The sequence below is a fragment of the Papilio polytes genome, unplaced genomic scaffold, assembly GCF_000836215.1.
Source record: "Papilio polytes unplaced genomic scaffold, Ppol_1.0 DF824169.1, whole genome shotgun sequence".
NCBI lineage: Eukaryota > Metazoa > Arthropoda > Insecta > Lepidoptera > Papilionidae > Papilio > Papilio polytes.
The window spans coordinates 3,558,151-3,585,494 of NW_013525035.1; the positions used below are offsets into that span (position 1 = coordinate 3,558,151).

Sequence of the window (27,344 nt, forward strand, 5' to 3'; positions counted from 1 at the left end):
TACTAAAGTAACTTAAAGTCGATGGTATTGAAACTGTATTTTTTTGCACATGAATGTCATAGCATTAGCTATGTTGTTTGAAGAGAAAATCATGTTTGATGCCTCGCAGACGTAAAGTGGGCCGCATTATTGGCCAGTTATATCGTACCAGTCAATTTCACCGCACAATATAAGATTTCCCTGGAGGTATGACCTTCCCAGTGCGGGTTAGAATGCCGTGGGATCTACAATGTTACATTAGTGTATGGAGGATTTTTTTAAATCTTTTTAAACTAATCTTTATTTTGATTCTGTTTCTATAATCTTCTATCACAACTTAAATTGTGTTTCATATCATAAGTGATTTTAATTATTGTTAGTTTCTATGTTGTTTTGTTTTTAAATATATCAATGAGTTTCCACTGCTTAATCTGTATAAAACATGTTGATTTATCGGTTTTGTCTCTCATTAGGAGAATTACTATTATTGTATAAGCGTTACGACAAAAGGCATGAAATAAAAATAAAATATAACCTATAATTGTTTTATTTAATCCTTATAAAATTATATCTAACACTAGACACAAAAACATTCTATTTGTATGTTAATCTTTAAAAATAATACTTATTGACTATTAATCTTACACTTTAGGAATGAATACAAGTAGTTGAACTGATAAATTCGTTTATATTTAAAAAAAAATGTAAGGAATTATATCAACTTTTTTATTTTGTGAAAAATAACTTATAATATAAAGAATGTACATATGTATTTTATATTTGATGTTTGTAATCTAGACAAATAGATGTTTATATATTTTTTCTTTCTAGTTTACAATTTATATCCTTACTGAGTTTTTCCTGAATAAAATGGTTTATTTGGAATAAAATATCAATTACTTTCAATTGAATTTACTGTACAGAGTATTGCTTTAGTTGAAAATTTGAATGTTCCATTCGAGAACAAAACCTCGGATGTGGTAAAACCTGTTTACGACATCGAAGTATAAATAAATAATATCACAAAATAATCAACTAAATACTAAATTTTTGGTATTAAGTTCTACATTTAAATTTCTTTTGGCGGATCTAATTTATTTCATTACTATCAAAAACTAAGATAAAAACATCACAAACAAAAAACGTTATAATAATATTGACATGACATCATAATTATTATTAATAACTTTATAGTAAAACTAAATTAAATACAAAATGGTACTTTACAAATCTTACCGCTATCAAATCAATGTTTTCAAACTTGTTCAAACGGATTGCGCGTATGTTTGTTTAGAAATCACAAGCCTCACGTGACGTACACGTGCTTCTTGTTTTGCTAACGGTACAACTGCGTCGATGTAACAAAAAGTTTTTTTATGATTTTTTAAATCAGCGCTTGACCACGATCCCACCTATAGAACACGGTTGCACGAATAATCTGTTTATAGAATAATTTTATACTCAATATTCAAAGAGGTGTTGTGATATTCTCTAATTAAGGTCGTTCTATTACGTTGCGATCATGATAAGTCAATGTTCTGTAGTACCGATACAGTATCTTGATAATAATTTTCTCGATATGATTAATTCTAAGACAACATTTCAATACCTTATAATACTTTGCCTTTTTATCACTAAAGACGAAACGTCTTCAATACACCAATGAGCACTATCTACAATTAAAGAAATGCAATTAATTGAGCAACTTAAACCAAAATTTATACAACTATTGTTTAACTTTTCGACGAGAATATGTTAAGAAACTTGGTTTTAATGTTCAAAAGTGTGGTGAAAGACCTCTTCACTTTCTTCTTAGGCATTCTTTCCGGCCTGAGGAATGGCTCCGAGTAAGATTTCTGCAGGCCTGAGTAGATCGGTGTATCTGATTCCCTAGGTATTTGGTATTTATATTCCTTGATCACTTTTTCTTCGTTAGGATCATATCTGTAAAGGACTGAGTATGTTCTCTTCACCTTTCGGTTGCGAGGTATGTTAGCACTCCTGTCGCTCTTGCAACGTTTAACCTTGTTCCTGCCGTAGTAGTCTTCGTAATTGTCAGCGTCGATATAAATGATCCTTTTGCCTAAAGCTTGCTCCCTCTCTTTCTTCAGACTCTTCCAAGAAGCGATAACTGATTCGCGACGGAAAGTCTTATTCGGATTATGACGACTGATGCAGTAGGAACTTTCCTCTTGAATGTTGGACGTGTCCTTCAATGGAGATCCTCTTGGACTCGGGCTGTAGTCGATTTCGTAGTCATCTCTCGACACCTGTAACAAAATAAATAATCGATTAGTGAATTAAGGCTACCAGATATAGATAGAAATCCTTGTCTATTGCTTTTATTCCGACAGTTGATAGATTGTTCAGATTACAAGTGTTAATAACGTTATCTATGTGCGTGACTTTGACGTATTTAGGTAGGTTAGGTTAGCATTGTCTCTGTCTATCATCACGTTATAATTATCTGTCTCGCTTTGGTACGTCATTGGAGCCCTTCGAGCGGTGCCCACATGTCTGATACCACCTGTTGTATAAAACATATGTCTTACGTCATTGGAACATTTGCCAGATATACTTAAGTTTGATGTTTAATTAATTTTCGACTGTGAACTGTCAGGGAAGTTAATTATACTCTTAATAACTAGTTCGGTCATACCATTTTACTGTCTCTAAAACGACAGGGATTGTAAGGAATTCCTCATCTCATAATTTTTCATCCAAATTTTGTGTTGTAGTTCAATAGTTAACTCACATCTGTGTTCTTTATTGTTATCCCGTAACATTTTTATAGTTTCACGTAATTTAACAATGTTATTGAGACGGCCGCGTAGAATAGGTCACTTGAAAATAAACACTTTATTGTTACGAATTCTTTAGAATACGGTGATAATAAAGGAGAAATGCCATTTGTTCTCGTTAGTTTTCATGTGTCGACTTATTTCTTTCCATTTGTTTAGTGTTGGTAATTGGAACACAAAAGATACGCATTGCTATTACCGAAATCTAGGCGTCCTCGCTTTTTGACACTACAATACTCTTCAAATGTCTGTTGTGACAAGCAACAGTTTTGTAACATTATTTTTAATGGATATTTAAAAAAACAGCATATGCAACTTTGCGAATTTAGGTCGTGTCGTTTAAAATGGGTCACGTCGAAATAGTTTTTCTTACAGCAGATATAGTTAACATGGTCCAATTACATTGTAAGTTACGCAAAATTTAGCACAGAAATTACATATTAAGAACACATTTCTTTTTGTAAAATGTATTATTATTAACCTTTTGTTTTTTTGGTTTCAGGTAATGATAAGTCGGAGCTGCATGTCTTATCCACATTAAACTTTCGTCCGATTTTCGTCTCAGTACGTATTGTAACATTTGTTAATGCATATTCATGTTTATTTGTGGACGTTATTATAGAACTGAAGGTGATGGTGCTAAAAGGTTCGAGTTAAATTTGTCGCGGGCTATTTTCAACAATAGTCGCGTTTCAATGCAACATCTAATAATATAATATGTGATTTATTTTTAATTTTAACCTCCATGATGTTTGCATAAATATTATAGGGAGTAATAGTGTTAAGGGCTTCAATATAAATAATGTGAAACGATCAAATAAAGCATTTTCAGTAGCAATAAGGTTTCTTATTGCATAACTATTTTTACGGGAATAATAGCTATCTCATTACCAGCTTATGTGGCTACAGTTTTATAGCACATAAAGTGATCTAATTGGTTTTACGATTTTTTATCTATCTTTTTTACATCTCATATGTTATTGCACTGTTAAACCGAGCAAAAACATTGTGGGAAGTCTTACGGTTATTTTCAAATGAGTTGATGAACGTTTTTTATTTCGTTTAGTATGTGTCATATGGTTCATTGTTGCTTTCGATTGTAACTGTAAATAAAACGGTGTAAATGCAGTTATAAATAACTGTCAATTTTATCGGTTTTATTAAAAGTGTTTAATTGGAATTAAGTTTTATATTAATATGAAGTGTGATATTTGTTTATTTGTATACCTACTGTGTATTATTATGGGTTTTCATTTAGCATTATTTGTTATTAGGATCTGCCATTTTTTTTTAACATAATTAAACCAGCGCTTGACCAGGATTCCACCTAAGCTAATTTTCTTCTACGTTAATATTTCAGCATACATGGTGGTTTTTATCCGTTTATATCAAACTAGCAGTTGCTCGCGACATCGCCCGCGTGAAATTAAAATATAGTAAAAACGTAACCTATGTTACTAACTGATAACGTAGTGTAATGATGTAAGAATTCTTAAATCAGCCCAGTAGTTTTCAAGCTATTTAAATACATACAAAAATACAAATCTTTCCTCTTTATAATGTTATTATAGATATGAAGATTAATTATTGTATGTATATCTCTCTATCTATCTATTGCCTGCTTCTATTATATTTATGTATATACAGTAGAACCTTGATAACTCAAACCTCGGTAACTTAAAAACCTCTTACTTCAAAAAATAATATGTTCCTTTCCCATCAGAGTCCAAAACCTCTACAATATAGACCCTTGATAACTTAAAACCTCTATAACTTCTAATGTTTTGTGTTTCCCTTCGACTTAAACTTATCGAGAATCTACTGTACTTATAATCCAAAATTAGTATCATAGTGTTGGAAAATTGATTTGTAAATATTATTCCATCTCATTCATATGAAGTGAAATCAAAAACACTTTTAGATCCAAGATTAATATTTCAATGTCGATTCAATACCTCGTGCACTTTATCCGCGTTGGAACTGAAAACAAAATATTTGCGACCTGATTCCCCTAAGTGAAACTTCGCTTTCAAACTGTTTAAAACTACTATTATTCAAATAAACGTTTTATTACTTTCGTGTAAAAAGTGATAAGTTTTTTTTGTGATATTATCAATATTGTGTCAAATTCGTACTCTTTTTTGCCTTTATCATTTATATTGTCGTGGTAAACTAGGTCTTTTATTTTTATTTATATAAACCGCTGGATTAAATCACGTTTTCACTGTTAGAGGCTTTATTTACACTGTCATAAAATTTATTTATTACTTTTATATAAATATCGTCTTATGATTACATTAACATTAGTTTACAGTGAACTATTTTCGCTCCGCGCAATATGTTTGTCTGTTTATAAGTCGTATTAGAAACCTAGGCCAAAAGTATATTATAGAGTTACAACTAGACGTACGAGTGTACTATTTCAATTGGTTCAAGTACGAATTGTCTATTTCTAGATTTACGCTGCATTTAGCCCCCATTTAGGGGTTAATAACCTTTTTGATGTTTCTGAATAATCATGAATTGTCACCTACGCAGTTTTTTCTCAATTTTACTATGACTAATGTCTTGTTCATCGGTTTTTATATTGCGACATTATTGATAATTCTTAGGTTTTTTCGGGTCGTTATACTAATGGTACAGTTTCAGATAATAATTTGCAATGCAAATTTATTACACTGATTGAAGTCGACTGACAAATGTATTTAATGATTGTTCTTTACGTCTTATTGCTTGCTATTTTTTTCACAAAGTACTAATAAATTATTATAAAATAAATCTATAGTGGTAATTTTTAACTAAGATGCCAAAGTAAAAAGTGTCAGGAGAGAGAATCTACACTAAAGTCACTTATGCATTACCTATTTCTTTTTCTATGTAGAAATACTCGCGTTTAAAATCCAGATATTTTTAAGTTGCTTACTTAAACATTTAACCGGTTTCAAATGAAATCATACTGTCCACGGCAGTCTCGAGCCATGTCATCCTGCCATCAATCTTTATCAGGCCTGAACGTTTTTAACTTTCCAAATCATAAACCGGAATAACTAGACTCGGATTAGAGAACGTTACAAAAGATTGTCGTCCAGTGTTAGTGAAAGTAGCCGAAACGTGACAAGATGTTTGCGAATTTTTTATAGAGCTACAACAATGTTTCGTCGTCAACTATTGGTAAAGTATGATGCCATCTCTCTCAAACTATTTAGAACAAAACAGAGATAACAATAATGTTCTTATACATGTGTAAACGGTACTCGTTTAGTTAGCTTTCTAATTTCATGTGTTTGATATTTCATCGTTCTATAAGTGCAGATTGTCAGATGTTTAAGAGCCATTCAAACAAACTTTCTAGTTTGAGTACCTTTGTTAAAATGACACTTATGTAGGCTCTTCTTATAGAGTTTTCACCTCTTACGTAAAATTACATTATTTAAAATATATTATGATAATAAGAAATGTATTCAAAAGTTCTTAATGCGGTTTTGAATGTTTTGTCTAAAATAGATTTTTCTCGGTGATGCAATTATCTATTTTAGTTTTACTACTGCGGTTATATTTCGGAACTGAATGATTGCTATAAAGATTTACGAAGCGTTTAACTTTAAAACAAGGTTGACTAGGATGTTAAGACTTGTTATGAGGAAGCAATGTGTTTGATTGATATGAAACTGTACAGGCTTAGACTGGCGTTCAAGGGTGATAGATGTAAATATATAATAAGGTTTACGTGCGTCTTACGGGGATATAATGTAATGACGATTACTAAGATCCAATATAACAACAACGATTTAGAGATAAACCCAATATTCTATCCCGAAGCATGAAGATTTTTACTATGTTTTTAGTTTCTTTTCCTTCCCACCTTTTTCTTATAAGAAAAGAATGGGACAAGAACCTGAATTTGACGGTGGAGGAGACGTATAAGAAGGGGCAACATCCTCTTGTGATTTCTTCCATGTCTCTTAGGGTAGGCAACGCATTCGCTATTACGAAAGTCTATGGGCAGGGGTCCCTTCGCCAGTTTGGCGAATCCAGGTTGCCGCGAGCTCGTTTACCACCTTATTATATAAAAAATGTTCTACTAGACATAGTAAATATGTGTCTACCGATTGTGTTACTTTAAAATGGCTTATAAAATAAAATAAAGTTATCTGTCTATTGAATTTTATCCAAACCATCAATGTTACTATGGTGCATGATTTATATCTATGGTATAGCGCGGTAACCGTGAAAGATGTGACAATGTCAAGAGCCGCCGACACAAAAAGAACATGCCCATAACCCAGCGGCCCTCAATGCGCTCAGGTTCAATGGCAGCGGTTTCTAGTCAAATGCCTTTTATGTACCGCCGCTTTGCGTAATAGATGTTTGGTTATACGCCGTAATGGGAAATGTTGGACACGTTTTTTTTTATTCGAACGCCTTTGGAATTCAATTTGAATTTTGAACGTAAACTTTTTTATTATCGAAATAAAAAGAAAAGTACTACCACAGTAAAAGTTGATAAAGGTAGGAACTTAAAATAAAAAATCTCTAATAATTTTTACTAGCAATAAACTAAATTTGTAAAAAAAATAACTACTTTAGATTCGTTGCAAACAAATTCGACTGAGATTCGAACCCTTAATTTTAGAATTGAAAGTAGTTTAACTTTTAAGTTAGTTACTTACCACGCTCTCCCAACTACCGCCAAAAATTGACTTGTCCAACATATTGTAGCACAAAATTGTTTGTCACAAAACACGTTGCACTACTGTCCTAGACGCGATTGATTCGCGAGATTACGAAATGATTACTGTTGTCAACAGAGAAATGCGCGTACGTCGCTCGAAGCACGTTCACACGGGATCGCTTTCTGGATTTAGCACGTTGTTTTCACACTGAGCTCTCCTGAACGACTGAAGCGGACGTGTTACAGCATCATATTTATAGTACCGCCGGTCGGGAGAGGGCGGGTTTCAGGAAGACGGCACGCTTGTATCTTCCACTTAGCACGTAGTCACGTCACCGTGTTTCGGCTGTGCAACATAGTTCGGGGAAGCCCGTCTAAATGCGTCTATCGCCCGACATAAATTGTGCTTGGCTACACTTTTTCTAAATAATTCTGATGCGTCTAAGAACGCATAGACTATATAGTACTGCTGTGTTTGAAATTATACTGTAATCTTAATACAATAATTTCCTCGTATTAATCGTAGTTAATGTATACCGAAGTTACTATATCTATACGGGTCAGAACTAATAACTAACCTTGTTTATCCAATTTCAAGTTCTTATCGTTATCGATTCAATTAATAAGTTTCCATTGTATGTTTATGACAGCGAAAAGCCCAAGTTTGCATAGAAACAAATAAAAACATACACAACTCAGTTCCATGACTCTGTGAACGTAGGCAAGTCTGTTTAAGCGGCGCTTAGCCTCAATTACGTGAGTTCTATGAAATCAGCTGTTTCTTGCAACCGCTGCCGGAAGATCTCCTAATTACCCATCTCCCTCACTAATGGCTGCCAGCTCAAACACTTTATGACTGCGCCGATATTAATAGATTTATTGTGATGCTTTAACTCATGCTTGTTTGCAAATATTGCGTAATTACAGTTACACGGAGCATGTTGTTACACGATTTGTGTCGGACGTGCGGTGGAAAACACGACGTCCTGTTTAGACTGTTTTGTCCTTTTTATCGTCGCTTATTAAGTCTGTCATAATCAGGGTTGATTTATTGCTACTTAAACTGTCCCTCAGTGCAGGTTATGTCTAAAATTATGCTAAAAGTCGCCTATAGACTAATCGACGCTGAGTATCTATCTAAACTACAAAAACATTGACGTTAGTTATGTTATTACTTTTAAGAGCGGGCGCACACCTTTGACTAAACTATTGCACGATTGTCGATTGTTTCGCAGCCAATTCAACTGTTTAGTTGCACAACTAATAATCGAGTAGTGTGCGCACCTACATATAAGCCCATAGGAATCAAAGCTAGACTAAACAGTTGCGACAGTTTAGTCAAAGTTGTGTTAGCTTTAAGTGTCTAACTAAGCTATTTTCTACGTAAATGTTATCGAAGTATTTTAGTATAGTTGCACTTTAATACATTTTACAATTATAGCACACCTGAGCATCTCGCTACATCGGGCAACGTGTTTATTTTGATGATACCATATTGAAACGATCGATCACCTCGGTCTGATGGGTTCATGTGAGGTTACCGCAAGTCTTTGACTATACTCGTATTTATTATAGTACAGTGATGAATGATTTCTTTATATTGATAATTTCCTGTGTGTTGATTTTATGTTTAAATAGTTTTTTTTTCAGAATTATTTGTGATGTATGTAAACATCTCTTTGAAAATATTGACGACTGCGTGTGACATAGATTTGTTTGTAACGAATAGATTTTTTATGTACTTCGATAAAATATACCAAAATTTAAACCAATCCTTCGACAGTGGTAGTGCCCGCGTTAACATCTTAGCACGAATGGGCCGGCACGCCCGGTGTAATACCACAACACAGAAGACAGGCGTGAAATGGAAGCAATTCTATGTTTCGTCTGATGAGTGTGGTGCTGGAAGCCTAATTTAAGTCCCTTTCTCTTTACCACCCTTTTCTTATAAGGAGAGGATGGGAAGGGTAATTGGATTTGACGGTGAAGGAGATGCATGGGAAGGGATAATATCCTCTTTATGTGCGTCTCCTCCTCCGTCTAATAACGGTAGGCAACGCATCTGCGATCGCGGATGTCTATGGGCAGCGGTCGCTTCGCCATATTGGCGGTTTCAGGTGGCCGCTTGCTCGTTTGCCACCTTATGTTGTAAAAAAAATCACATCACCAATTAACATTAGGTGGGAGAGTAACCAAGCTTTAGTTTATTTTATTATTATTTATAATTCAATAAAAAAAGTAGGTATGAAGTAATGTAATACTGAAATTTTAGATAGTAAATTTAACCACTTCTTAAAGCTTATCACTTGAGCGATCAAGTAAAGGAAGCCAGTTTCATAAGATATCAATCAATATAACCAAACAGTCGTAACGAAGTCGGCGACCGGTTCTACGTCCATAGCTGACGTCAATGTGCACTCGAATGCATGCCCTGACCTGGAGCACTCAGGAACCGATGCAACCACATACAGTAAAACTTAAATGCAAGACGATAAACTTTCACGTAATACTCGTAAATGTAAAATGAAAGGAGCACAACCCTATCTGTTGTAGAAATATGATGATTAAACGGTTTGTGTAAACAGGATCGAAGAAATTAGTACCAATACGTGTTTAGTCGAGTAGTAGAGTAAGGTAAAGTAGTAGTAGAGAAAATTTTTAAATAACTTCAGCGGTTTTTCTGATCTATCTCTGACAATAAATTTAATATTATTCTCTTATATTATTTTCTACTTTATGTCGAATCATAATAAGTTAATAAGCCTTTGTCAGTTCATTTTAATTAAAATTACGAGTTTTCCCCATCGATATTTGTGATTTTATTGGATAGTTTTATTCTACACTTTGGTTTGGATATGATATTTTTATTCTTATATTTATTTGATCCATTTTCAAATATTCATCCGTTCAAACACAATGTAACAGTTGCATGGAGCAAACATTGCGCAACTCTCGCACGGACTGAACGTTCCAATGTTTAATTGCCTGCAGTTGAACTGAGCCCGTGACGGATTTTTCAATTTTCAACGGTTTGTTTGGATTTAGATGTTAAAAATAGTCAATGGAAACTAAAGAAGGTTAAAAAAAAGTTAGTTACGGTGCAGCGATTCAATTCAAAAATTCATTATCTGCCAATTTAAATGTTCTAGAATTAAAGAATTATCCTCCGTGACTTTTACACTTAGTGTACATTTTTATACTTAATCTGAATACAGCAGTACTAACTACACAGATGAATGACATCGGTGCCTAAAGGGTTATAAAATACAATTATAAAATAAGCATCTACATTTCTAAGCAAAACTATTCTTAAAGTTTTCTTGTGTAAATCTTTAGTTAATAAAGTTACAAATTTATTGGATTCGATACGCAAATCAATTCAATTCGCGTTGATAGTTTTATAGGCATATATTTACACTAGACATGAAAGGAAGCTAGCTTGAAGGTTATACGGTCAAGGCCACACTGGCAATGTCCCTCGACGGCCGCGTCGATTTCATTACATTTTTACATACATTTTAGAGTTTCGAAGAACCTGTAATCTTATTTCTTAAGTTTCACGCTTCTCCGAATCTTATATGTTATTTACAAAGACTTTTATTAAGTTTGTGAATATTGGATGTGTTGTCTAAACCAGTTTCAAAGCTTTTATACTTGGTTTATTTTATCCCAGGGGATACATAATGGGATTTTAGAAATGTGTGTATGAATATTATAAATATAAAATAAAGTACGGTGTAAATCACGACGTATGTAATTGCACTGCTGCAATTATTTTTACTTATAATCTGAATATAATTTGTAAAAAATGTTCAAAATTGTAAACAACAATCAGATGAAAATTGAGATGAAATTGTACAAAAAATCGCGATGTTTTGATGTGGTTAATAAAATTACAAAATTATAATTTATTGACTGGATACGTTCCAAGTGAACCGCGAACACAAACAGACAAAGTATCACACAATCGTAAATCAATTTCTTTGTACGCGTGTAAACTCGACGAAAGTTAATTTTTAAATATTGCCAGTATTGTGTGTAGTTTGTACGTTAAAGTTTTGAACATGTATCCCTGTTATTTTTAAGAGAGTGAGAGCGACGACAGCAAGTCTAAAGACAGGTTATTCGACAGTGGAAACCCAAGGTTGTAACCAATTTTGGTTTAAAACATGAAACATGCTTTGTCAGAAACCCTGTGTAGGTTGACGTTTATTATCACCGTAATAAATGATGTTACAGATTTAAGGGAATAAGTAATTATTTACGGCTGTAGCACACAGACGCGAATGCGAATCAAAAGCGAAGCGAAGTTTCATTATATATATATATATTTCGTTCGACGGTATAGATACAAAAAATCCAATCTTATGTCTAAACTCTGTATTTTGTTTTCTTCTTCGCTTCGATTCTTGTTTGCTTTCCCGTTTGTGTGTTACAGGCGGTAGTTAACTTCTTTTCAAATGTCTAAATCAAGAGAAATTGACTAAAAGAGGTCAGAGTTTTGAATGTTCATGTCACAAATTTATTTATTGGCTTAGCTGGTAAAATACGGCTGTGTGAGCTTGTTTTATTTCATGTTTGTTATTTCGAAACGCTTTGGTAATTTCGAAGTAAATAAAATAAATATCATATGATTTATTGTATACAGTGAATTCAGTAACAAATCATTGATATGAAAGTTACGCTGTTGTTTTTATGATTGCCTTTTTTTTAGTTAACTTTGATATTTAGAGATTTCTTCCGTGATTTAGGCAACTACGTAACAGGCCTAAGTATTCTTGCCCCTTCTATCGACTGAGCTAATTTTACTAATGTTATAAATGCGAGTTTAGAAGGATGTTTGTTAGAGTTTGTAACCTAAACGGCTGAACGGATTTGGATAAAATTTGGTATAGATGTACTGTAGGGGTTAGTCTGGAAGAACACATAGGCTACGCACATTTGTTTTATTTTAATTCCAAATGGACGAAGTCGTGAGCGAAAGCTAGTTAATTAATAATTGACTAATCAACCATAGAAAATAAATCAAAAACTTGCCAACGATTATTTAAACGTCTAACGGTCGGAAGCCAATATAATACCTTACTTCTTGCTATCGTTCTCATTTATGGTTAGTCATGTAAATGACTAACTTCACAGATTTACCGTTGACGCAAAATCTTCGAGCGAGTGGCTGAGTTTTGCTACTGAGAAGTTGTATAAAATTATAAATCAGAGGTTTAGAGTTTTAAAGAAAATCAAATATATTTCATTCTAAAGAAACGCTGTACGAAATGTAAAAGTTGTAAAGGTAAATTATAATGTTTTGATGTAAAAGTTGTCCAAAGCATAAGATGTTTATAAGGTGATAGTTATGCTGGCTTCTTGAAGGAGCCTAAGTCGTAGCGGTTTGGAAATACCGCCGTGTTAAGTGTGGATTACTTTCTCTGAATGTTTTGTTGTTTATCTCTTTACAATAGTGAGTTGAATCGATTTGTCTTTTTCCCCGGAATGCTTTAATTACATTCTAGTGTTTTTAAATCATACACATAATTTATTGCCACATTGTTCTACTGCAGCAGTGTTACTTTAGGATATCTTTGAGGCAGTTAAATTTGATGTATGTCAATTTTCTGTCACAGATTATCTCTTTATGGTCCCTTATGAAGTGGTACTATAGGTAATGGGCAATATTTCATACAGCTGTTACCCGATAGTCTGTTAGCAACAAAGTCGGACGACAACGGACCTCGTCTCAGTTCTCAATCCGTTACGTCGCAGCGTATGGTGACGTGCGAACTATAAATAATGTTTTTGACCTACTTGTCGACCATCTTCGAATTACATGTGCACATTCTCTGCAGACACTCAGATGTCATCTCTTCGTACTTTGCAAGTTTTGATTGTATTTCATTTGTGTAATTTTTATGTTAATCCCACTCTTTATGATTATCTTGTTTTCTTTTGGCTGAATTTTTGTGTCACTGGCGCGCGTGTAAATACGGAAATATTGCAACCTGGTTATTGTAGTCTCATGTTTTTTTGGTATACAAAACTCTTAATGCCAATTAGGGTAACTATACCACTTTCTGTCATGTCCTTTATATTTGTGATACTAAGATGTGGGTCTTTCTGGACTAGAAACATTTCCATTAAATTAATTGAAATTTCCTACTAATTGAAATTCGAAGGAAATTAAAGTAACAAGAACTACGAGTATAACCAATCTAAATATAACACAAGTATAAATATTTGGTTTTGGTAAAAAAAAAAATAACATTTTAATCTTGTATTCGTTTTCAAACAATATTGACGCATTAAGCCATCCGTTTTTTGCGTATCGATCAGAAGTGGGTCGTGTTTGAAAAACTGAAGTAAGGAAAACTAAACAGCCCTAATTACAAGATCAATGGTCGATTTCACTTCGATCCAACAGTAAACCATAACAATATTTTATTAACCAGTTATTTTTTTGCCCGACTGATTAAAGGGTTATGTTCGTTGTGGGCTTCTTGTGTATTTGGTCGACCTTATTTTAACGATGATTTGTTATTCAATTTGTACTCTCCTAGTCGGAGTTTCTTAGGGGAAGATTTAATTGAGTTTTTTTTTTTGTTTTTGATGTTTTTCTCGTTACTAATAAAGGTATTCGACGGATTTACTTGTAAGTAATATCTCGATGTTATATGTTTAAAAAAAAATGTTTCGTGGTGTTTCTACACAGTATAAACGTTACGCTTTCTTCACATCTGTGAGCAATTAGCTCAGTTAATGGAGACACCAGCTCGTCGGATACCATTACACTTTCTAAACATCACTTCTATGGTATTACTGATTACATCTACGCATAGTGTTCATACGTAAGATTGTAAGAATACATGATATGAATAGGTTAATTTTATTGTCTCAGCTGAAATTTATTTTTAACAATCATAATGATTGTAATGATGTTTTTATGGTTTAGTATACCGCATAATATACTAGTAGCAGCTATTATATATTGCCTAATTACGAGCTGTAGTAATTTGTTGTGATAAAATCCTCTATAATATAGATTGCCCTATCTATTATTTCCTTTAAAAAATTATTATGTGCATAGGTACCTGGTTTGTGTGTCAGCGAATGGCTTAGCATATACAGAAGTATACGGCGTACAAGACATTGTAATCTCAGTGGTATGCCACTTGAAATCTATACTTTTTTTCTATATTTTAATGTGTGCCAGTTATAATGGCATTGTTTTAACGCACACCGGTGGTAATTTTTAATATAAATGTAAATGCGTTATCATGACACGTTATTGCTTATTCCGCGACTGTACTGAATAAATGAATTAACCCAAATTGTATTTGAACAGCCGCTTGTTGGTGCTGATTAAAATTTTACACTCATTTGCAATTTATTGGTGATAATTTCCATCGTCGGTGTTATAATTTGTGGCCGTAAACAATTAGCTTGTTTGTACTTTGATAATTTTATGATCAATATTTGTCGATAATGTTTAGTACTAAAAAACAGTCGAACTGTCTCATTGAAAGCCTTTGAATTTTTATTAAAACAATCCTTAATATAGAATGCTTTTCTATATAAATACTGAGTGTCTCCCTTGAGAACTGTGAATGCGTCAGTCTGTAATCCTGCGATGCGATCGTCTCCTTAAAGTCTACGTACTAAAAAATATGTGGTAGATTTCAATCCCTTAGTTGAGTCTGGTTTAATAATCGAGAGATGACATCAGAAACATCGTTGCCAAATAAAACTGGAATTGTTCTACGGAATTACAAAGAATATATGCGTCATTTGGCATAATCAATCAACATCTATATGTTTATATTATGTTTGTGTATATTTATATCTGTACAATGGACGGTAACAATGTTCCGCGAAAGTCCGAAGCGACGATTGGTCGTAATTCAAAGTTGGCAAGCGCTTAGTTGAGCTATTACTTCGAAATGTAGAGGAAAATCACATTCGTAGAATAATGTTCCATCTTTCGTGTTTGACCTGTTCACCTTTTCATAGAAAATGTTTTTAAATATAAATTTTTATTTGATTACTTTATACTTAACTAGCCTCCGCCCGCGACTTCGTGGTATTAATAAAAACAAAAGAAAGTATCCTATGTGTTCTTCCAGACTATTCTATACATCTATGCCAAATTTCATCCAGATCCGTTCAGCCTTTTAGGCTACAAACTCTTACAAACATCCATCCATCCAAACTTTCACATTTGTAATATTAGTAAGATTGTCATAGATTTTTTTTTATTCTGAGCTATCTCCTATTTCTTAAAAACTAACCGTTTAAGAGTATCTAGTAAACATGTATGTGCATTCCTCCATACATTTGCATTTATAATACTAAAATATCAAAAATGCGTTGGTAGCAGTGTTAACGACGATATTTTACCTTTTTTAAATAGCTTAATTAGTATTGTCTATGGTTTAAGTTTGATTTCGTTCTGTTTAACCATAAACAACGTGTAACATAATGGATGTTTTTAACCTATTTTTAGACTTTGCTTAACGACTTAGTCCATCAAAAACCGATTTCCGCTATCAGATCTTAAGCTAACTTAACTAGTCATTTGGATACATACAAACTTAAATAAGAGCCAAGTGGATTTTAAAATCAAATGCTTTAAGTTGTAAACAAAAACTAACTTAAAGTAAGAGTACTAGAGACTTTGGAAGTCTCATTTTTTTCACCACTTCTAATAAAAAAATTACAATTTAAACAATTCTTTAAGTTTTAACACATATGTTAAGCCATCTTTATGTAAGACATTAAGTAGTAAGTCGAGCAAAATTACCGATCGGTTTAAGACCAGCTAAAGGAGGAAACGACCTTAATATTAATAATTCAAAGAGTCATGTTAGAAAGTCAAAGGAGATTTATCCAGCGCTCGTATTATAAAGTTAAGAACACAGTAAGCCAAAGAGAAACTGACAAGACATTTATTTAAACTATATTAGCTATTTAATATTAGTCTTTCATATTTCTTTATTTTAGTACAGTTACATTTATTAAGAATATTGAAATTTAAAATGTATTAAATCAATTTAATGTTTTTTTTTCTTTTGTTTCAGGTACCATTCTATTTATTGAGTTCTCAAAGGATATGCGATCGCTGTATAAGTACAGTTAGTAAAGTATATAAAATATTAAGATGAACATTTTAATTAATTATGATTTCTTTCATTAAACATCAAACGATGGTATATTAAAGTACTTACATATGTTAGTTATTCGTAACATTAAAAGGTTTTTTATTATGTTTGAAACAAGTGTGCAGCCAACCTATGTTTAAAATTGTGAAGAACGGCAGATTTTATCTTGTAATAGTTCAATTTATCACGATTATTTGTAGTGTAGCTTGCATTCTATATATTCGTATACAAATAGAGTAATTTTGTGATAATCACAAACTAACGGACAATATTCCTAATAACTGAAGATTACATCAGAGGAGTTAATATAAAAAATTTAAATATGACAAAATGACAGATCTACATAAAAATGTAACAATGGTAGAGTCTCCGTCGACTTGTTGCAGCTGCAGGAATGGATGTGTAATACCACGACCACTGAGTCCACGTTGTATGATAACAAATTTCCGTTTACACGGCCAAAAACTGTGTAGTACATAACATCGTAATGAGTTGGTCAATTTGGATTTAATGCACAGTCATAATGAATTGCATAACTTCATAGCAAATAATTATTATTGTTATTTGAATGTCGGAGCATAATTTATTGGAATTAGTTCACGCAATCAAGCATCAGTGTCCATGTTAATTAATCTTCATGCAATAGTCTCTTTGTTGTCAACACCTGGCGTGTGACACAAAGGATACGCGAGCTATTTGGACTATTATCTATGTATAGGTTAAGCTCTATCAATTAAGCGTTAAGACCTTTTCCCACTAGCGGATCTATTCTCTTGACTTTGGAAGTAGATTCACAGAAATAGTATAAATATAGCGGGTAAGCTAGTCGCTTAGTGGAAAGAGGTCTGTACGGTTAATATAATAAGTAATAACTCTGGATAGGGAATGTTTAACGTTCAATAAGTTCACATTTTGACCACATTAATAGTAAGAAGAGGGATAGGGTAACCTACGTAAAACATTAAAATTATTAATATAACTCCGATGCCACATGAATATGTGGCATCGGAGTTTATTCAGATGAGATACGTCATAAAAGAGGTATAAATGAAAATATTGATCTGTAGCTATCGACGTATTCGTTAATATCGGCATAAAAACCCTTTAGAAATAAACATGTATATAAAATTTGTTTTTATACTGATTTTTCAACCAATCTTTGTAGAAATATGATATTTTATAGCGTGAAATCGCTATATATGTTTATTAAACCGTACCGACTTCAGATCGTTTTATGTTCAACAGCGGAACGCCTTTGTATCCCTGTTAAAACAAACCAATTCAATACGTACTTCGTTCTACAAAGCAATGCTTAAGTCCACTTGCAACTTTACATTCGCTGAACAAACAGGCATATTACAAACTACCCTACACTGTCAACATGTAGGTATAAGAATATTCAGTGACCCATAATGTGTAGTGATGTGCGGGTGTTTAAATTGTTATCGATAAAGTTACCATAGTTAATGAACTAGGAAGATAGTTTTTTATGTTTTTGTTCGTTAAATTACATGCATTGCTTGCATACATTTATTTTTTTATTCGTTTTACACCTAACACATTTTACAAATATATCCCCACCATATCTTTGCGGTGATACAATATAATGATAGATTCTTATAGTTTACATTGTTTTAAAAAGTGCTCTTTATATGTCGTGCTTACTGGTTATTTCGTGAAGTAAAGAAAATCAAAAAATTAATTAATCGTCTTTAGATATACATTTCTGTAGAGACGTCCCTAGTCCTGATATTCACGGAAGGGTTCCCGCGGTAATTAGACGTTTACTCGCGACTGTCCGACAAAGCTGGAAACGTATAAGTACATAGTTTATGTAGTTTAGCCCTACATCCCAATATGTGCACACGAATATAACACTTAGTACAAGTAGTATTAAGATCGAATTAGCGAGATATGAATGTGGAAATATGTAGTTTGCCGCTCCGCTCACCGTACAATTGCGATTTATAGCATGTTCTAAATTAATCCTTATTTATATTAAGTTAAGGTCGTCAAAGTTTGTTTTGAATTCCGCGCGTGAACTAGACTGTAGAATTTTCCTACGTAGATTTTACCACGATAATTTAATAAAGGAATTGGAGCTGCAATTACTGCCATGAGATGAATTACGAATGCTCGCAGGCGATGCTTTAGAAAAAGAAAACTCACGACTCGTTTAATTTCTTGGTGATATATTTTAGATGTATGTGTGAACATCTCTATTTAAAAAAATCTAAACGTTAGAATAATGCGTCTTGAAAATTCTAAATGAAATTAGTCTTCTGTTTTTGTTCTACTTTACTACCCAAAATAAGTATTTAGTATCCAGGAACATGAATCCAGAATTAACAACACATTGGGTATTGAAACATTGTGCCCTCAATTAAAGACATTTTTAACCGAAAATAACTTTAACAACATTTGTTGTCTTTCTTTATTGAGCTTTAACAGTTTTAAAAGTAAAAGGGGTAATTCCTTAAGACGGTGTTGAAACAATAATACCCTAAATTGCTTTTATAGAATGTTATATTTAGATTAAAATTGTTAATTAAATTTTGCCTATAATATTATAATTTATGTCAAAACAAATAAATCCGAGAACCGTAACAATTTCAGGGATCATAAGTAGCCTATGTTCTCTTCCAGATTATGTTCTGTTTCTATGTCAATTTTCATTGAGATCTGTTAAGCCGCTTAGGAAACACCTAACAAACCAGATGGTAAACTTTTGCGTTTATTATAAGTAAAAATCTAACTTCTGCCTCTTCTGTTTCTGAATCACATCAAACCTGACATATCTATAGTATACGATATGTGTCTTCGCACTGAATATTTTATTTCTCTTTGCATCGACCCATTTGCCCACCGCACAACTTCCTTACAGATTCCAACATGACCAAATTATTACAATTATTGTTATTGCCATATCTTTATTACTTTAACATCAAAGTAAAAAACATAAAGATACATTTCGAAATTGTATTCCACGAAAGATTTTTTTAATCATTTATGGTGGTTGACCTTTTCGGATTTATTTCGAAAATAATGTTTATCACGATTTTGATTATTTGTCGAACCATAATCGGAGTGATATAAAAAGTTGATATTTCGTAGTTACTGTTTTGAGTTTCTACTACAGAAACACCTGTTCAAAACATGTTGCCATCTTTTTTATTATCTTTGAAAATATGGAGATATCATTATTGTACAGTACATAAATATAACGACCATTAAAAAAAAATTTAGAAACTCATATAGGCCTTACGGGTTCAAATATACGTGTGCTCGCATTAGAAAGCACATACTAATAGACGCATACGAACCTATATGTGTACAATTATTATTACTTAGTCGGTGTCAGTCAAGATATATTCAATTCTTAAATGTTACTACACGTTAAATTGTGTATGCCAATTGTTATATTAAAAATGTAGAAAGCCTTACCTATAAATATCATATTTACTTCGACTGGACATCAAAGAAAAAATAATTGACTAATATAGACATAACAACTACAATAAGGTTGGTTTAATTAATCAAGGAATTTTGTAGTTACTTTCTAGTGTATTTTGTTTGGATGTCGGTTTAGTTTTTTTATTTGTTTTACCTTAATTACCGTTTTGTATTTGTAAGTTGAGTTTGTCGCCGTTAAGTGATTCATAATATTTCTTTTTAAAGAATTAAAATGAAACCGTATTAACTTAAATTTCCTCGAGTATATAATTTAAAGAATTGCTTCCGCGAAGTGCTTAGATAGCGCTTCCTTTACATTCCAAGTTGGTCGGGCCGCGACCCAACTTTGGTAATTTACGAGTCGGGTAATTTTTCAATTTGGCACCTTGACATTTTTATGTTCAATTAGAGTTTCGTGTAATTGGCGTTTATCTGTCTTCATTCGTATTTACTACTTAAATTAACCAAGTTATCTTATATGGCGATTGTAACACGGTTATTGCAGTTTACCGGCCAGTCTTAAAAATCGATTGGCAGAATCGATGACGTAATATTTTTTTTATTTATCGATTTTTACACGCAAGCACTGATTTAAGCGAGGATGCGGTCGCGGTTCTCGGAACTGTTTATTGGTAAAAATCGAGGTTTAAACGCAGTCTGGCGTCCGAAGGGCATAAACGTTCGCATTTGTTTACACTCCGCTGCGTCTGTTTATCTTTGGAGTTATATCTGTTTCACACGAGGACAGAACAGTCACACAGAGCAGGAGACAGTGCAGTACTACTACTGTTTGTATGCATCTACTGTCACCGCGGGGTTAAATCCCGCCGTTAAAAAATAGCAGAATACTGCACTGTCTTGCTGTTATGCCTTCTTGGGAAACTAACATTATCGATGATAATTTTGCGGCTCGTGTTTTTTTTTTTTTTTTTGCAGTCTTCCGTTAGCTTTGCCTTTTTTTATTAAAAAGGATTCTGTAAAGAGCACGATCGCAGTGTAAACTTTTAAATTTATTTTAACAAATCTGTGAAGTAATATTTGTTTTTGTTATGTGAATTTTAGCTGATCTGTATATTCGTTCCGTACAAGATACACGGCTCTACCTATATTCAATTTACCTGAAATGTCTTCCGTTATTATAACTTTCCTTTAATCACGCTAATTAAAGGTAAACAGGAACACATAGACAAGCTTTTGTACGTTTGATTCACAACCAACTATTGATAAACAGTCGTAACGTAAACGCGATTAGCGCTTACGTAACTCACACGTGCGCGTTATCGTGAATGCGGACCGTTTACACTATTACACTATTCTGTTTACCTACCTTCGCTAATTAGAATAGAATCGTATACGTTTGTTTGTAGCGCAGATATTTCCCTGTAACCGTGTTAACCGTGTTTGATGTTTGCGATACAAAATAAAAGGGAATAATTGATAGGCTTATTTTCTCGTGTGTTTTTCTTAATAGTTTAGGAATTAAAATTTAAGCTAATCTAAATTTGATCTGGACTACTGACTTATATTAGGTTTTCGGTTAAGTATTACTTACATACTTTTTAATTATAATGAAAGTTCACAAATCCTAATATTATAAATTTGCTGTTGCTTGCGAATTCGCCCGCGTAAAAAATATAAAAAACAGCCAATGTTACTCACAAATAAAATACCAGGCAAGGCGTTTTTCTAACGGTGAAAGTATTTTCAAAATCCACCCAGTAGTTTTGAGTTATTTCAATACATACAAAAATACAAATCTTTCCTCTTTATATTATTATATTAGTATAGAATAACTGCTGATTCGGTTTCTCTTTTCTTAAACGGGAATATGTTTTGTGTTTTTTTACTATTTTTTTTATAATTATCGGTGTACGCTTGTCATTGTATCACTGAATAATTTGAGTCTTCGTTGAATTGAGAATTGTAACATAATTTTAAATAAATACTTCGCAAAAAAAACTAACATACAAAGGATGTTGCTAATGCGTTGACGCGTGTCATGTGAAATATTAAAAAAATACTGACTTTTCCAACAGTTTGTAATACTTGGAAAACTAAAATTGTAGTCGTCAAAGAAAATTAAGTTTCACGCGAAATGGAGTATAACGGCTGAAAGATTGCTTGCATCCGAAAATAAATTATACATAGTCGACGTAAATGTAATTAAGATTGTGAAAAAGCAAAAAAAAAATACAAGTTATTGCATCTTTATATTTGGATAAGACCAGCTATTATTAGGTACTATTACATTTTGTAATACGTAAGTGGTTCCTCTTATAATGGTTGTTTATATGTATCTTTGTATGTATAGTAGTATTCTGTACATAAAAAAGACCTGGAAACAATAAAATGTCTACCTTTGTATTTTATTACATCGCCGATATGGTTAAAACATTCGTTTCATGTGTTACATTTATTTGTTCAAAGAAACTGTTATTAAGGCCGTTTCTTGTACAATGAACTCACAACGCCCTAATACAAAATGTTTACAACGTTCTAAATTTATTTCTATATTGAAAAACTTAATGACTTCGATAAAGCAACTAAAAAGCACAACTAAAATTACGTTAAAATTAATACAAGTTAGTAAAATCGTTATAAATTATTTATATGTTCCAAATACCAAAGTTTTTAACATTTTTAATCGAAACTTATAAAGTAATCATCGCTTTTTGTTAAATAAAAAAGCAACTGGACTCAAGAAAGCGAAACTTTGTAAAGCACAACATTGTTACTAACCTAGTATAAACGAGACCCGCCCTTTAAATTTACTCGAGATTTTCAGTACGTGGAAAACATAAATTGAGTTTTAGGAAAACGTCGCACGTTTTGGGCTCACTTCCAACGACCGCTCCACTGGGTCACTCGACACACCCCAATTTTTGAAAAGCTTCGTACTGCTTTCGCTTTCGCCGAATGTTTCCCACGAAATTAATTATACAAAATCATCGCGAGTTCACGCGAAAACGTTACTTTTCGTCTCTAGTGACACGGATCGACGACTCCCTGGAAACGTCTTAATTACGTGGCAAACGGTTAACGTGTATTGAGGTCGCGGTGCCACATCTGTTCGGTAATTATCTTTGCAATGTTCTCCTCATGTTTCGTAACACTATGTAACGTATTGTCGGTCTTATATCCATATGTAATAAGGACAAATTTCTGTAACAGAACACACGTGTCTGTCGGTACGAACGCTATCATTTTTCGCACAGTTCTCTCGGTGAAGGTTATGCCTACTTTTCTAACGCCGTTTTGATTTTCTTGACCTGGTTTGCTTTGTTAAAATAAACTATTGCAATGGATGAATTAGCGGCGCCTGATATTCGTGGTTATACTACGAAAAACAACCGGACGCGGTCGATATAATTTACAACTTTATTCTTGAATTGTTACGGCTGTGATTGATTGGTGTTCCGTTGAATTTTATTATTCTTTACCAGACTGCGTCCTTGTGAAAATTCCATAGGGATAATTTAAGAGCGCTCTTACCATGACCATGGGTTTAAAACGAAAATACCCTAGGAATGTAGATTTATAGCCACCGTTTTAATATTTTGATTTCAATAACCTTATTTGTGGTGTAATAAATCAATATCTACTCCAATAAATATATTTTTGTGTGCCTGACATTATTAGTAAACTGTAGTCTATTTGAAATAATTTTGGTTTCCTAGATATAAATAAAAGGTCGATAATGACGTAATTTTACTAACATTAAGTAAATTTTATAGATTTATCCTTAAGAATTTTACTACTTTATCTCAAAGAGCTATTCTTAGTTTCCGGTGTGGTAAAGATACTCAATTTGATTGTTAACGACTTCCTTTATCCTTCTCTACTTTCGACATGCGAATTTCTAAATCATAACTGTATTTTTATATACAGGAAATAAGATCAGGCATAGAGGTTATTTTAGATGCCAGCTATATTAAACATCTATTCCAATTATATCTGTATTTCTCATTTCCTTTAATGTTTTTAAAAACAGTACCGCAAATATCTCCTTTGAAATACCAAAATAATGAAAAGTATAGACTATAAACATGTGTACCATAAGATAAATTGATTGACGTTTTCACTAATGTACACTCTAAAACTTATTTGTTTAAATGTCTTAGAGAAAAACTGCTTGTGCCTATAAAGAATCTTGGTGTTAGAAAGCATTTTATAGTAATAAAAAGGGTGATATGGAAGCTTACGACCTCATTCTGTCATAGAACATTAATTCTCTCGTCGATGGCAGATAAAAGTTTTATATCTCGGATGCGGTGCGGTATAACAGTTAAAGATATAAATAGACTGAAGCGAATAGACTTTACATAATATTACCATAGATAGTTCATTTATATGCATTTTCTAGTATCGTTTGCATAATAAATTACTTAAGTCCATACTTAATTTAATTTGAAATTTTAATTAATATTTCAATATTTAACATGTTATTGTTTTGCGGAAATCTACTTGACGATTAACATGTAACATTGTCGATAAACAACAAACAAACACGACAACCTCGTGTTCATATTAGGTAGAATTTGGTCCTTCACAAGAATTTTCAAAAAATCCCATCTATGTCTTTTGGAGTCAATATTTATGTTTCATAAGTCAATAGAAAATGTATTCATTAATTTGGAGGCATAGTGCACTCAATTAATAACTTACTCATCTATGTAGAACATTAATTGCGAAACAAACAATCGGATTTAACATGACGTCAATATAAACATTGTAATACAAAGAAACTATGCTGTACGATCGAATTAGAATTTACGGAATATCCAGTAATCTTTGCTAGAGGTGATATCTCTATTCTTCAGTCATCTGTATAAGAAGTGATTCCACTAAATTTAAAGATCTGAATGAGCTGGGTGTAAAAGAGCCTTTTTAGTAGCTAAACTTATTTAGTTTTAAAAACCAACCATGCAGTGACAAGTTCTCACAAATAATTTTTTACAAGTGTCAAGGATATTCAGTTTCAATGATATTTAGTTAAATGACCGCGGCTATTAGTGAAAGAGAGGTCGATGACCGGATGGCGCGATTACATCGAAATTATCGATTCATTCAAATGAACGAGCAACATTAGAGTCGACTGGGAATGATCAGGACAATGCTTTGATGAACATCGACAATTCATGTTGAGCTAAACTAACTTTATAATGATTTGGAATTTGCTACGCGCGCTTTTAAGTTTAAGATCTAATTGAAAGTTAGGCATTACTCACATCTTTCTAAGGAAATACCTATATCTTTATTACGTTTTTATGTTTCTAAATGTTGATGTTATTTATTTTATCAGCTAAAATATCAAGAGTAATATTTACCGTAACAAAGAATAACAAAATTTTAGATCGGAAATGACCCATAGTTAACCTGCAAATATCCTTACAATCAACGCCTACGCACACATCTGCATTATCTTTATGAATAACGTACGTGACCCACTGAATGCGAAGATATATTGCATAACATCGTAATATAGGCCGTACTAATTTAAGATTATTACTTTACGTAATAATACGGTTTTAGTATATTTGCGTGGGGGCTAACACTCAAATAACTCGGTGCATAGGATACGGTTCTCGGTAATTCTATTCATGTTTGAGTACCGTTAATTGTTATTGAAAGGAAATTTTGAAACTGTTCTAACGTACTGATGTAAATGTATTTTGCTTATGCTATTAAACTCGTAATAATGTAGAATGAAATCTTCTTAATCTTAGTAAAATGTACTAAAATTGATTTGAAAATTGAATAAAAATGTACACAATGACACTCTTTTTATAGAGAAATAAATGAAATTTAGCGTAAGAAAATATTCCTTCTCATAAACAATATTAATTGCCTAATGGTGAGGTTTATGATTTTTTTTTTTACTTCTTTTTTATTATGTGCAACACATATGTTGACATTTTATGTCAGTAGCATCGCTCTCTGTGTGACCTTGGTTTTATATCAACAGGTCGTCAAGGAAAATGTAAGACTTTTCACATATTCACGTATTTCTGTTTTCCTTGAAAATTAAACGTAGTTTTAAATTCAAATCGTAGAAATTATACTTGTTTCATTACAACTGAGTTGTTATATATTTAACAAGAAGAGTACATAAGACTTTTTTTGAATATCTAATTTTATGTTACATGAAAAGTAGTGTTTAAGTATGTACGATAAATGAGGATTCGTATCTCTGTCTGTCCCTCTGAGTAAATGTATATTTAGTCCTTCTTAAATATGATTTACATGTAACAATCACTCCTTGACTAATATCCAAACGATATACTAAACACAACATAAATCAGTAGCGAACTTTGCCAACGGATTTTCGTTTGCCAAGCGATCACAAATTATCCGATCATAATACTATCCATCACATGCGAATGAGGGAGGTCGTGCGTTAATGTTTACTTCAATACAGTGAGCTTCCACTGTTGTAGCACTTAAATATTGTTAACTCACTAAGTTATGAACAGTGATGTCACGTCATCATCTCCCCTTATCCTACAACTGTAGGATCGGCACACCGGGTCTTCGTCCTCCAGATAACTATCATCCGTCATCTCAGTTATCACTCTAGATCAGATGTTCTTTCACCCATCTCTATATAGGATATCACGTACCCCATTATTGTGGTGACAATGCGTGTACGGAGTAGGTAACTTTTGTTGTTTTCGCATTTATTAATTCCTTTTTTAATACTATTATTCGATTGTCTATAAGTAAAGGTAAATAAGAATAAGAATGTCATTTAAAGAGTTTTGTGGCAATTTTACTACAAGCTGAATTAAAACATATTTATCCCTCTAATGGCTTAATTTACAAAAAAACAGAACTTCTTCATTAGGTTTTGTTTCTAAATATTTAGTTACTCCCGTGCGACTTCATCCGCATGAAATTATGAAAATATTATCTTATTGTTTACATTTGACAAATTATCAATTACAAATGTCAAAATTACATGACATGATGATAACCTTGTTTCCTTGATGTTGGCAGCAACTTATGGTCTCTTACCCACATTAGGGTTTTTATCCAAAATATATCCCCCCTAAGTTTAATGGCCTTAAAATATATAGCCTAAAGCGTGACGTAAGTGTAGGGCTTTTTATTAAAAAAGGAATTATTCAAAAATATGCTGTAATTGCTGACATCCCAGGCAACAAAGAAGTGTGTGTTTACGCTTTATTATAATAGTATAGATTTAACTATTTCGCATATAAATCGTTGGGGATTTAATATCCGACGTCCCTAAGTCACGCGACGCAAGGTTAGCCACTATTTTCGACAATA

At 32.7% G+C, this 27,344-nt stretch overlaps 2 protein-coding genes across 3 annotated transcripts in view; one reads left to right on the plus strand and one right to left on the minus strand.

Annotated features, from left to right (window-relative positions):
* The window catches only part of LOC106111348 (dual specificity tyrosine-phosphorylation-regulated kinase 2), a 109,043-nt gene that overhangs the window by 68,727 nt on the left and 12,972 nt on the right, over window positions 1-27,344 (plus strand). The window lies entirely within an intron of this gene.
* LOC106111349 lies at window positions 1,355-7,671 on the minus strand. Its single transcript, XM_013293388.1, has 2 exons — window positions 7,451-7,671; window positions 1,355-2,249 (listed from the first exon to the last, which is right to left on the minus strand). Exons 1-2 carry the CDS (start codon window positions 7,490-7,492, stop codon window positions 1,713-1,715), a joined length of 579 nt encoding a protein of 192 aa, XP_013148842.1. The 5' UTR covers window positions 7,493-7,671; the 3' UTR covers window positions 1,355-1,712.

What these genes read in the sequence shown, in the direction of transcription:
- LOC106111349 (XM_013293388.1), bottom strand. Translation starts at nt 7,492, where the DNA reads ATGTTGGACAAGTCAATTTTTGGCGGTAGTTGGGAGAGCGTG. An exon ending in GCGGTAGTTGGGAGAGCGTG is followed by an intron (nt 2,250 to 7,450) that starts GTAAGTAACTAA and finishes ATTTTGTTACAG; the next exon opens with GTGTCGAGAGATGACTACGA.